The sequence below is a fragment of the Ixodes scapularis genome, unplaced genomic scaffold, assembly GCF_016920785.2.
Source record: "Ixodes scapularis isolate PalLabHiFi unplaced genomic scaffold, ASM1692078v2 PGA_scaffold13__105_contigs__length_92229423, whole genome shotgun sequence".
Taxonomy (NCBI): domain Eukaryota; kingdom Metazoa; phylum Arthropoda; class Arachnida; order Ixodida; family Ixodidae; genus Ixodes; species Ixodes scapularis.
In genome coordinates this window covers 59,618,475-59,631,829 of record NW_024609839.1, presented here as the reverse complement: position 1 = coordinate 59,631,829, position 13,355 = coordinate 59,618,475, and the positions used below count along the sequence as shown (strand labels likewise).

The window sequence follows — 13,355 nt, the reverse complement described above, 5'->3', positions numbered from 1 at the left end:
TTCGTTTCACTACCCCTTCAAAGACCCCAGGCTAGCAGTCGTACTGCACTGGCTAAATTTCACATCTACGGTGCAAACTAGTGTTGCTGTACCTCAAAGAAAGGCCGACCTTACACTGTCTAATGCCTTGCAAAATTGTCCATTGTCCGTTCTCTGAAGGCTATCCGTTCAACGCTTTTTTTCTGAAATGGTCTTTTCGAAGCTGCTCTACATGCTCCCTCAAATGGGGGAATGGGATAAAGCGTTGCGAAGTAATTTTACACGCGAGAAAAGTGGCTTTTCCTTTTCCATGCTCGCTTTCACTTTTGGAATTGCAACTTTGCAGTCTTTTAATAAAGTCACGGGAGCACTCACTGGCGGCGGGCCATATCCCGGAGCACCGCGTAATTATCGCCGAAAGTGAGCGCTTGTGCACGAAACTGTTCTCACTCGCAGACAACTCAACAGCGATCTGTAATACAGCGCCGATCAACCTGCCCATAAATAGGCCCGCAATATTATTAAAAGATTGCTACGCCGTGCCTGCGTCGTGCCAGAGCACTAGCTGCCCCTTTGAATGTTTTGTCGACAAGCCGCCTCTTTAGAACCCGACGCCTTTCCTCTCGCAGATACGTGGACACGGGCCACTGGCCCGGCCAGTTCCCCTACCGGGCGAAGGCACTGTTTGCCTTTGAAGAGATCGACGGGACGGACACGTGCTTCTTCGGGATGCATGTGCAAGAGTATGGGTCGGACTGCCATCCGCCCAACACCCGCCGGGTCTACATCGCCTACCTGGACAGCGTCCACTTCTTCCGACCTAAGCAGTACCGCACGGCTGTCTATCACGAGATTCTCCTTGGATACCTCGACTATGTCAAGCAGCTTGGGTGAGCACCTCTCGCGGCAGTGTCTTTATGTGGGAATCTTCCGCGCACCTCGCTAGTTTGTGTTGCTCACGGTGTAGCAGTGCCATGAGAGAGGACGTTGGTGGTGGAGTGTGGCTGTTCGTTCGATGTCGTAGCGTGCTGGACCAATAGTTTGTTGCGCAAGCTGAAGGAGGAGAAGGAGGGAGGGAGGGAGGGAGGGAAGACAAGCAATGCGCTAACTTCCCCCGTGCATGGCATCATAGATGCTGTGTATTTGCTGAATAATATAATATTCATGGAGGTATTTTAGTAGTATTTTATATGGAACAGCATATCAAAGAAAATAATGCGATGCCCCCTTAGGAGAGGTGCATGGATGAGGTCCTTCATACATTTGCAATTCTTTTGCCACATTGCATATTAGTTCAATAACAAATGCTGCTCATTAAAAAAAAATGATTAGGTGCAGTTGCACCTTCGGTGCATTTGATGGAAAGTCTAATCCAGGCAATTTTTAGTATTGTGAGCCGATTTTTATAATTTTTGCAAGGGCCAATGGCAGTAGCATTTTGCGTCTCAAAAAAGAACTAAAAAGAACCTTTCGTTGACCGTTGTCACGAAACACTCCTATTCGGTTCTTCTGTATTTTGAGCCTCGGACCCTCGCCAAGCTAGGATTTCCGGGGCTGTTGGGATTCTGCGCGAACCCCTTCACCTCGTGTCTTTGGTGCATGCTTGAGGAACCGTCTTATTCTCGCATTTGGACACAAACATATTCCTTCATTTTCGCACGTCGAAATGCCGCCTTCCGGGTGTTTCATGTCTGCTTCTCTCCTTGCGTGTTTGTCTGTGCAGTTTCGCAATGGCGCACATTTGGGCGTGCCCACCGAGCGAAGGGGACGACTACATTTTTCACTGCCACCCTCCGGAGCAGAAGATCCCAAAGCCCAAACGGCTACAGGACTGGTACAGGATGATGCTGGACAAGGGCATCATCGAGAGGATCGTGCTAGAGTACAAGGTGGGCCCCACGTTTTCGTCACCGGCGCGCTCCGTAGGCCAATAGTAGAAACCAGTAATTGCAGGGCCCCGGCCAACGGTGATCTTATCTTGGCACAATTGGCGTTACTTAGCCACGGCGGGTGATAAGCAAACATTGCTGATTGGGAAGGACCCCTGCGATCACAACAAGCCTTTGCAGGTCACAAAATCTAAAACAAGCATTTTTTTGTCTTTTTTTTTTTATTGCGCATTGAAAGTTAGTTTATTTTTTGTTTTCACCCAATTGGCCTTCGATTTTGGGTGGGCTATCTTGGAGTATTACGTTGGGTATGAGTCTATTCAATGACTCAGTCTTGTGCCTCATGTATAAAACAGTGCTTCCAGGATCTGCAACCTTCATGGCTTACGATGGAGATCTTAAACGAGAGGTGGTCTTGTCCGAGGTGGAGTTATTTTCCCGGGTGCATGTGCGAGGATACTGAAAGCATCCGAGAATAAGGACCAGGAAGAGGGGAGTGAAAATGGAATGGGTGACGCATGCAACGAAAAACATGCCAAGAAATGTCCCCCCCCCCCCCCCCCCCCCCCCCCAAAAAAAAAAACAAAACCAAAACAGTACAGTGTTTTGTCCACCGCAAAAATAAACTATGCACCACCGAATGCTCATTGCCAGCCCGAAATGTAGCGGTAAAGGTCCGAACCACGAACCAGGTGTCAAATTTTTGGAACCAACCGTTTATCTTATTCAAAAGTTATGAGCGATTCTCTGAAATTTTTAATGGGTAAATGGCTGCCAATGGGCCTTCTATAATTCACTAAGCTTCATGGTACCACTTACCGAAAACGGGCAAAAATAGACCAGATTTTTTTCCTGGAAAATGTCGAAAAATCGTTTACAAATTTTAAATAACAATTATGAAATTTTGGCATCTGGTTTGGATAGGGCTATGTTTGGGCGGAGAATGAATGTTCGCTGATGCATAATTTATTTATGCGGTAAAAACCCATAGAGTTATTATAATGTACGCTAGAGGTTCAACTGGCGCTAGTGTGCTGCTGGAAATTGAAGCAGACAGCAACCAGTCCGAAATTGACTTCCAGTAATGCATTTCTATGGGAAAAAGCGAGTGTGTTTTTTTCTCTGCGCTCGATTATAACAGCAAATATCACGAACAATTCGTGCGCTCTAGGTAGCTTGGAACATTTCTTAGTCACGCAGACAAAATAATTGGTCAGTTACAGCGTTTTTACTTGAAATTCGTGGCACGAAAAACGGCGCTAAAACCGCTTCGTACGTGTATTTATGTGCACTGTCGGACACTGTTAGCGCGAGCACTGCGTCGGCGCCTTCCAGCATGGGGGATATACGTGCCAAACGAACGAAGGACATGTGGAAAACCAAGAGACGGCAAGAACTACGCAATTACACTGGATAAGTAACTCCTTGTGCGTGCAGACAATCAAAAATAAATTGAAAGCCACGTAATATAGTCAGATTTGCAATAAATAAGTACTGCTTTATTCTTACTGCTCCCAAATATGCGCGAAGGTGCATGTTCTGGGTTCAAATCATCACCCCCACGCTCCAGACCTTTGCAAATAGGGAGAAGCTAGAGAACAGGTGCCCGAATAAAACTGCCTGACATAGGAAATAATAAAACGACACCTTTCGTAGCCCACATACTTTATTTTTTAACAGGTCATAAAGATGCACGACGGAGTCATTTTCGTAGGGTGACAGGACGGGCATATTAGCAATATATAAGCGCCATCGTAATGCTAGCGAACCTTGAACGCACTCTACATTCCTTTCGATTGTTATTTTGCTTAGAATCGTCGCTCATTTTTACATACCTGCCATGGAACATAGGTTTGGGCCTGAAATATAGCGAAGTTTAACATCGTTCAGTGGTAAAGAAAAATGCTGTGACTAAAGCAATTACACTTTCACAATATTAATAAAGGTGCATATTATCCGGTACTACTAAAATAAGAAAAGTTATTCGTGTCATTTTCCAGTGAAGAGACAAAATTCACGCGCGGTTTCCCTAAGGAATGCACAGGAGCACTGCAAAAGTAGACTGGTTGCTGTCCGCTTCAATTTGCCTCCCGGAAGTCGCTTAGACACTACCGCCAGTTGAACCTCTAGCGTACATTATAATAACTCTATGTAAAAACCTATAAATCATTTTAGGGGGACACCTTGTAGGTTATGTTGCGACACTTGCGGCATGCATGCGTGCGCACGTTAGCCATACGACACGGACGACATGCGCACGCGTGTATTTTCGGCAAACAGGCAGATGCTGCAACGTATGGGCAAGAGCACGATATATCCGCGAAGGTGGCAATGTCGGGACATTTGGCGACGCATTGTCCTAGAAGTAATAGTTGCAAGCCAGGGGCTCTAAACTCGTCAAAGCACAAAGTTGGGGTCGAAGTTCATGGGGCGCACCGATTGGGCTATCACGACGATGACTTTGCACCTTTGTCGGCAGGGTCCAAGCGGCACGCTCCGGAAACTTTCGACTCCAACTTTGTGTCTGATGAGTTTAGGGCCCCAGATGCGGATAGAATAATGGTGCTAGGAAAGTATGTACACAAAAATGAAAAAAGATTTTCGAGTCTGTTCATGTCGAGCTCGCCGGTAAAAGGAGGTGCGTTAGGACTCCATTCCTACGCTTATCGCATAAGGAATTCAATACGTTACGTCGTCATTGCTATGTTCTGACAGCGTTTTTGCAACATTTGTGCCCATGGCCGACACATGCGGAACGTCCTGGTGGTCGGGGAGTGCGCTATATTTTTGGCAGCTGGCTCGGCGTACGACCGTCGCAGTAATTGCCTTAATTATTGAACCGATTTTCTTTCGTGCGCGTTGTTTTGAGGGGTGTTGTGCAGCTTTGAGGCGAGCTGCGAGTATAAAAACTGGAAGGAGAGGAGGTGGAAAGTTTTGGGGATGGCCGACCCGTCGCGTGCCTGTTCCATGGGCTCGCCAGAGGTCTTAAACCGGAGACCCTGCGAGACTGGCAGAGGTCTGTTGTACGGAAGACTGTAAGACCGGCAGAGAGACCTCTCGGAAGGGAGGGCTTCGTAGGGCCGCCAGGGATCTCTGGAAAAGGAGGACTCCGTGAGACGAGCGTGCGTTTCTTCTGCAGGACATTCTGAAACAGGCCACGGAGGACAACCTGACGAGCGCCTCGGAGCTGCCCTACTTCGAGGGGGACTTCTGGCCCAACGTGCTGGAGGAGAGCATCAAGGAGCTGGACCAGGAGGAGGAGGAGAAGCGCAAGGCGGCCGAAGCCCTGGCCGCCTCCGCCGCCGCCTCCGAGGGCTCCCAGGACGGAGAGCCTGAGGGCACTGAGGTGGGCGGCCGACACTGTTTCAATTGAGCGCAAATCACAAAACAGGTCAGGGGACCGGTGGGGAAGACTCAAGAGGGAGGGTGCCACGGCAATTGTACTTAGGCTTTATGTATTACTTTTTTACAGCGGTAGCTGTTACGGGTTCTTCCCACCACTGGAAATGACGACCGGTGTCAATGTAGTAGGGCATCCGTCGTCGATATCGACAGACACTCAAAAGAGAACACCCGCCGTCGCAGTGTACTCGGGGTTCGATCCTGGGTGTGCTGCGCGTGCGAAGCGGGCGTCTTACCTCGAAGCTACGCCGTGGGGCGATCTGCTTTATAAAAGCTATTTGACGAACACACGTGTGCTTACGAGTCTCGCATAGCGCTCGCCAGAAAGCCACGGTTGCTGCGACGTCGCGATAAAAACGATTATTTACCATTCTTAATTAATTTAAAATTTAATCGGAGTTAATTGTAGAAATGAAAAAGGTTTCAGCTAAGTGGCCCACGTTGCCGCCCGAGTAAAAGGCTTCGGCCGTTTCCATCCATCGAACACCTCCTGGAAAACAGAGCCTGCGCATTATGTCGTTGTCGTTGGACCCCCAAAGCGCCCCGAGCAGCGAACGCGCCGAAGCTTGACGGGAATTACAGTGCAAAGCGTCTTTTGGCGTCTCTGTGAGACGCGATGGCAGCGCCAGTGCCGTCTGTCGCAAGGAGTGCGGGCTCGTGAGAATGAAGCCAGGAGCCACGCTGCTGTCGAGACCTCACGGTTAGTGAATGCGATGCCTACGTCCGACGACTTCGCCGCGACGTGCCGCAGCTGTTACCGTTACGGTACTGTAGTTTCACGCAAAACTGCTCTTCCCTTTTTTTAGAAATTTGCCTGCAATTGTTTAGCACAATCCAGTCTAATCCAAGTCGCCGTGATCGTCATTCCCTTTTGACCTCTGACCGTTAGTCTGGATGATGCCGGAAAGTGGAGGAGGGAAGCCGATATACTGGCGGTTATAATGTGTTGTGCTGGGACAGGGGCATTGAACGCATTAGGCAAGAGTCGGAAGAATACAGACAAACCACTATACTCCGTTTGCTTCTAAGCTCACAGTGCAGTGGAAGCTACGTGCTCGTTGGGCCAGTCGTACGTTGATATCTTTCGGCACGCCGTCACGCTCCCGTTCATACCCACGCGCAGTGAACGAGGATCAGATGAGGAAAGGGAGGCAATCGATTGGTCCAGTAGGTGCATAGCCCCCCCACACCGTCCGCTGAACGGAGTATAGCGTGAAAGGGATGACACTATGAGGATATAGACATGGTAAAGGATGGTGGAGGTGTGCCTTTATAGGTATTTAGTTAGTTTTTCTGAAATTCCTTCTAGGTGTAGGAATCTGAGAAAAACTGACCTCACTCTTGTGAGTTCCTGCCACGGTAATGTAGAGGGCTTGTTGGAAGTTCACTTTTTGGAAAGTTTGGTTTCCTCCCTCTGGACTTCCATGGATTTGGAGCGTACCAAACCAGATTTTCTTCAATATCATTGTCGTCCGCGGGTGTCTCTTAGCGGCCGGCGATTGTTTGACCCGATCTGACCCTGTCTCGTCACCGTTTCAGCTGGGCGAGAAGAAGGGCCAGAAGAGTGGGCGCAACAAGAAGGCTAACAAGAGCAAGAGCAACCAGCGCAAGAACAACAAGAAGTCCTCTGTGCCCCACACGGGCAACGACCTCTCGGCCAAGATATACTCCACCATGGAGAAGCACAAAGAGGTGGGTGCCGCACTTCCCGCCTGCTGAGCCTGGAGGCAGGGTTTCTTCTTACTCTAGTTGACCCGCGGGATTCGTAAAATCCCGAGAGATAGCCCACCTTAATTTGAGTGAAAATCGGGTGAAAATAAAGAGCTGGCTAGCTTTCGGTGCACAATCGAGAAAAGTTAAAAATATGCTATTTTTACATTATACGTCTTTCAGCCTTGTTATCGCTGTGAGGGGCAATGAAGCAGAGATGACTGTACTTCCAAGTCAGCAACGTTCTCTTATATCCCGCCATAGCTAACTAGACGCTTTTATGCCACGGTCATCATTGGTTTGAACACTATGATTACTAGGAGTGGGCTATCTTTCGGCATTTAAAAGAAAATAATGGATCAAGCCTAGAATAGGGGGCAGGTTATCTTTCGGAGGCGGGGGAATCTCGGGATTTTATGGTACACGTTCATTATCATTATTTCTTGCTCTCAAGTAGATGTAGTTGACCCGAAGGTTTCTAAAGTGCACAAGCCGCAGAAGTGCATGGCAGGTTAGGTCTTTTTTTCCCCCTAGGGCTGTTGAGTTTAAGACTCCGAAATGTGTGCGTTAGGGTGCCGAACTTCATCTATACTTAGTTTTACTTCATGATGGATGGCGGAGGACGCTACGAATGGTCGGAGCGTATCCAGTGCCGTGTGGGTGTCCTTGACTTTTGGGAGGGGTGCAGCGACGCCCCTAGGCGAATTGTCGCGTGATACGTCTGCAGCACCGAATTGACTGGGGTGACTTGTAGTGTCCGTCGCTGTTCATTGTAGGGTGAAATGGTGTATAACACTTGTTTGCCCAGAAACTACAATGCAGTAGACTCTTTTTCAAACTTCGAGAAGCGACAAATTTTGTTTGAATAATCAGAAATTCATTTAAATATGATGCAAGATAAAATTATGATTTGCCATAAGAATGGCTACAGATACAAAACGGATATTAGATGATTTCGTCCGCATAGGCGTACGATCATAAGCAGGTATGCCAAACACGAAACGTTTGTGAAATGTACGACGTAAGTTTATTTATCTCTCAAAAATGTTGTTTATAGTGGGCTGTTTAAAGCAGCACATGACAATTCAAACCGAAATTAAGTTTGTTCGTCGGGCCAAGAAGTTGTCTGATGTGGACTATCAATCAGGGGACGCATGGGCAAGGAAAACGGGCACCTTGCGGCAGTTTGCATAGTAACTTGCGCGGACGCTGTGACGTGGACCTATATGCCATGCCGCCACGTCACAGCGTCTGTGCAATTCGCTATAAAAATTTCCGCGTGGTGCCCGTTTTCATAGCTCATCGTGCCCTGCGTGAGTTTCGCTGAGCGCACTTCTCACTGAGCTCTGGTGCACTGCAGAGAAGCAACACCTGCGGCAGCAAGCTCCGCTGGTGTTGCCTCTCTGCAATGCACCGGTGCACGGAAAGAAGCGCGCTCAACGTGGTTGCGAGAACAAAAAGTATGAATTACGCAAAAACGCCGTTTGTGCTACGGGCTGCCAGGTAAACAGCCACTTTGTAAAAAGGTACTATAAAGCTCGGGCGAAAATAATGGCAGCATTGTTTGGCACGCCACGGCGCCGTTGACACGGGCGGCGTCCCAATTCCTCCCTCGCAGGTGTTCTTCGTGATCCGGCTGCACTCTGCACAAGCGGCGGTGAGCCTGCCGGCAATCCACGACCCGGACCTGCTGATGCAGTGTGATTTGATGGACGGCCGGGACGCCTTCCTCACCCTGGCCCGGGAGAAGCACTACGAGTTCTCCTCCCTACGCCGAGCCAAGTTCTCCACCATGGCCATGCTGTACGAGCTGCACAACCAGGGCCAGGACCGCTTCGTGTACACCTGCAACACCTGCAAGAGCCACGTGGAGACGCGCTTCCACTGCACCGTCTGCGACGACTTCGACCTGTGCGTGGCCTGCCACGAGCGGGAGGGACACCCCCACAAGATGGAGAAGCTGGGCCTGGACCTGGACGACGGGACGTCCCAGTCGGACCCCAAGCAGAGCAACCCGCAGGAGTCCCAGCGGCTGTCCATCCAGCGCTGCATCCACTCGCTGGTGCACGCCTGCCAGTGCCGCGATGCCAACTGCCGCCTGCCCAGCTGCCGGCGCATGAAGCGCGTCGTGCAGCACTCCAAGAGCTGCAAGCGCAAGACCAACGGCGGCTGTCCCATCTGCAAGCAGCTCATCGCGCTGTGCTGCTACCACGCCAAGCACTGCCAGGAGGCCAAGTGCCCGGTGCCCTTCTGCCTGAACATCAAGCACAAGCTGAGGCAGCAGCAGCTCCAGCAGAGGCTCCAGCAGGCGCAGATACTGCAGCGGCGCATTGCGAGCATGGCGACCATGCAGAGCCGGGGCGGGGCGGCCCCGCCGCAGGCGCAGCCGCCCCCGTCGCTGCCACCGGCGCCGGCGCCCCTCGCGGGGGGCGGTGGGCCCATGCAGCCGGGGGCCGGGGCCAAGCCAGCGGGTCCGCCCGTGGGAGCGCTGCAGGCCGTGCAACAGGTGCGTCTGGCGATCCACGGTTTTCTGTTTCGTGCCGGCTGAAGGGGTTCCGGCCAAAATTGGCCGTTTTGAGGTAGAGATTGACACGTGGAGTGCATCCTACCATGTGGCAGTTTGTGACTGCAGCTGCCAGACATGATGCGTGGAGGTTTTTGGGTGTTATTGGGGGGGAAAACATGGACGGTCTTTATATTTAAATGGCAGGCCATAAAAATTCAGCGAGCCTTTGGATGGCACTTATTGAAGCTTAGGATATGTGGAGGGTAGGCCAAAGCACTGCATCATCGTAATATTGGGTTTTCTGTCTTTTGTTTTTTATTAAGGGATGCATTGAATTTAGGAACTGAAGTCCGGAAATTTTTAACCGCACTGTCAGTTCGGGCATCCTTCTTTTCTTGGCCAGTCTTGCGCCACAATTCAGCTCAATCACAGTTAGAGCCTAAGGGGAAACCTGACAGGAATCGTGCACATTCCTAAAAGCTGGAAGGCTGTAGTTAACACGCTATGTGATTTACCTGCAACATGCTGCTAACATGTTAACATGCTGTGTGATTGTAGCAATGTTTTATGTAGCCCTTTGTGGTTCTATATAAAGAGATGAAGATATGTGCAGGAAATAAGCATGCATCACTCCTAGAATAAATTTCATACTTCTCATTATATGAAGTCTTTTTTTTATCCGTCCTGGTCTTAGTGCATTGTGCGCTTTCTTTCCTGAGTTTGTGTTTCTGGTTGTTTTGCCATTAGCTGTGCTCCAACCCCAAGCTGGCAGTTCGGTGCAAACCAGCAAGACACTCGGACCAGTCATACATCGATCTTTCAGCAGTGATCATGCTTCGGTTTATGCTTAAAGATTGGCAGGTGGTGAAAGGGGGAGACACCCACTGCAATACCAGTGTAGGATTGGACGAAGTACAGGCGGTCAGTCCCCGTGCTCACCGGTCTGTCCGCTGGCCCCACTGCCGTGCAGGTACAGGCAGCGGCGGCGCGCCAGCAGGCTCCCCACCTGGCCCCGCCGGGGGGCTACGGCAAGGGGGCTCCCCCCCTGCAGAAGCCCCTGGCCCCCGCAGGTCCCCGCATGATGCCGATGCGCTGGGAGAGCCCGCCCTACGGACAGCCCCCACAGCAGGGCCTCGGGGTGGGGCCCCCCATCCGGCAACAGGGCCCACCCCCCGGCCAGATGGTGCCCCCCGGGGCCCAGATGGGGCCCCCCAACGTGGGCGGGCCCCAGCGGCCCAGCCAGATGACGCCTGCCCTGCAGCAGCTCATCCAGACGCTCAAGTCCCCCGCGTCGCCCCAGCAGCAGCAGCAGGTGCTGCACATCCTCAAGTCGAACCCCCAGCTCATGGCGGCCTTCATCAAGCAGAGGAGCCAGCATCAGCAGCAGCAGCACCAGCAACAGCAGCAGCAACAGCAGCAGCAACAACAACAGCAGCAACAGCAGCTGATGCTGGGCGGACCCCCGCAGCCGATGCAGCAGCCTCAGCAGCAGCAGCAACAGCTCCAGCAACAGCAGTGGCTGCAGAAGCAGCAGCAGCTGCTCATGATGCAGCGGCAGCAGCAGTTTCAGCAGCAACAGCAGCAGCAGCAGCAGGGGGGCGCGGGGCCCGGAGGCGCCTACCAGCGTCCCCCCGCGCGGCACTTCTACCAGGGGGGCCCCACGGGGCCCGGCAGCGACGGCTACCCGCCCTTCGCACCCCCGCTCAAGCAGAGCCCCCTGAGCCCCCAGCAGCTGATGCAGCAGGTGCGGTCGCCCCCCCCGGGCCAATTGGTGCGCTCCCCCCAACCCTCCCCCCGCCCCATCCCGTCGCCACGGCAGCAGCCCATCCCTTCGCCTCACTACCCGAGCCAGACGCACTCGCCCCACCTGGGCGGCGGTCTGGTCGAGGGCCCCCCCCGGGGGCGACCTGATGCTGCCCCAGGGCGGGCTGGCTCCCCCCGGTGGCCCCAGCCCGGGGCCCGACCTCACCCCGCAGCAGCTGGCACCCCCGCAAGGCTCGGACGGTTCGGAACTCCTCACCCCTCAGGAGCAGCTCAACAAGTTCGTGGAGAACTTGTAGCAGCGCTGCTCCGTGGTGTACATAGCGGGGGGGGGTGTTTCCATCGCCGGGTGTGGGGGACGTTGTGCCAACGCCGAAGACTGGGACACTAGCCGGGGGTCGTCGTCCCCCGTTCCCCCACCGGACACTGTACAGTTCAACTCCTGCATCGGTTTTTTCGTGCTCCCCTTTTTATGGATCATCGGACCCTCTCTCTTTCTCTGCGGGCGGCAGCCTTCTCCGGAGGATGGACGTCTCCGCCGTGCGCTGCGGCCGCCCCTCATCTCCACTGTAAATTCATCCGCTCCCCCGCCGCCTCGCTCTGTATTATTACTACTATTATTATTATTATATTATTATTATTATCGTTGTAAATTTCTTTTTCGTCTAATTTTAAGAAGCGGTTTGTGCGCGCGTGGAGGCCACGGCTGGCGAGAAGGTCAGCCTTTGTCTCGGCTCAGCAAAGGAAGTCTGAATCGTGTCACCGGTTAAGTTAAGAAAGAAAAGCGAGTGCTGCCTTCCCCCCTTTCTTGTCTCTTTCCCGCATTCCTTCCCGTTCCCCAATGAAGCGGAGCCGGTGGTCACACGCGGCGCATTTTTCGGGAGGCGGCCCGTGCGGTGCATTTGAGTGCTTTTGGACTTTTTTTTTCCCTCCCTTTTTTTACTTTCCCCACATCATGGATGTGTCTGTTTATCGTGACCCCTTTCCCCCCCCCACCCCCTTTCGGAGACATTTTTTACAATGGGGTGGCACGGTGCCACCCGAGGTTATTTATTACTTAGTTTTCCAGGCAGACATATTTTCCCAAGTCACCCGTTCCTCCTCCCCAGATCGTGGCGTATTATTTTTCATTGTTTTCTTCTTTTTTTTTTAACGAGGGCTGTACATGAGTGCGTGTGTGCTTAAGGGCTGGAATTCGGTGTGCCTGTCGTCTGGCGTGCGGGTAGACCCGGTCATTTTTTTTTTTTTTGGCCCCCGTCCTCCGGCGATAGACGTAAAAAGAGAAATCGTTTGCATATGAAATAAATCGGGATCACATTCCACGTTGCCCTAAAACCCCACCTCCCTGTCGTCGCGATGACTCGCAATTTTTTAAGGGGGAGATATGGGGAGGGAGGAAAGGTCGGCGAGGACAGCGACATGAATGCGTGGAATGTTCACTGCCACCGGTTGTGCTGATATCCAAAGCTAGACACGACGGGTGCGGGGGCGCGGGAGGCCGAGGGCATAAGGAAGAAGTGGTGCTGCGATGCAGGAATCGAGGGGTCGATAACGAAGGCGATTTTGGGGAGGCGTAGGGAACCCCGTGCGACCGTGGGTTTTGTCATCTCGAAAACATTGTCCTCTTTTTCTGCGATGAAAGCCGTAAGAAATGAAAAAAAATGGTGGCCGAATTTTGTCTGTTTTGTACATTCATCCCCCTAGAGCCGCCACTTGGTTGTGTGGCGTCTGCATTGTACATACTGTACACATTTCATGTCTACCGATGGAATAAAATTAGGTACGTTAATAGATGGCTGTTTCATTTCGACCGTGGAATGCCCGACTGGTCGGGGGTGCGGTTGCCGACAGAGTGAGAACAGCAGGGTGTGTCTTTTGAATGCCTGGCTTCCAGCATGCATTTTGGAGGTGCTGAAGCACTGTCGGAGGTAGGAGGCTCACACTTGACTTTGGCACAAGAGTTAATCTTGATGCAGAAAAAGAATCTACATAATAGGCTGGGGAGGGTAAAGCAGCAAATTCTTTGGAGTGAAATATTGGACAGCATGTTGCATTTTAAAACGCTGGCCGTACATTTGGAAAGGTGAAAAATGCGGCCATTACGTAAA

At 51.9% G+C, this 13,355-nt stretch overlaps 1 protein-coding gene across 1 annotated transcript in view; it reads left to right on the top strand.

The window, feature by feature from the left end:
• Positions 1 to 13,038, top strand: part of LOC8035826 (CREB-binding protein) — a 54,990-nt gene extending 41,952 nt beyond the window's left edge. The window contains 7 exon segments of the mRNA XM_029980876.4: positions 609 to 869; positions 1,703 to 1,868; positions 5,008 to 5,214; positions 6,810 to 6,962; positions 8,599 to 9,486; positions 10,457 to 11,382; positions 11,384 to 13,038. Of these exon segments, the coding sequence (XP_029836736.4) occupies positions 609 to 869; positions 1,703 to 1,868; positions 5,008 to 5,214; positions 6,810 to 6,962; positions 8,599 to 9,486; positions 10,457 to 11,382; positions 11,384 to 11,546 (2,764 nt within the window). The 3' untranslated portion in view covers positions 11,547 to 13,038.
• Positions 13,039 to 13,355: the final 317 nt, after the last annotated feature.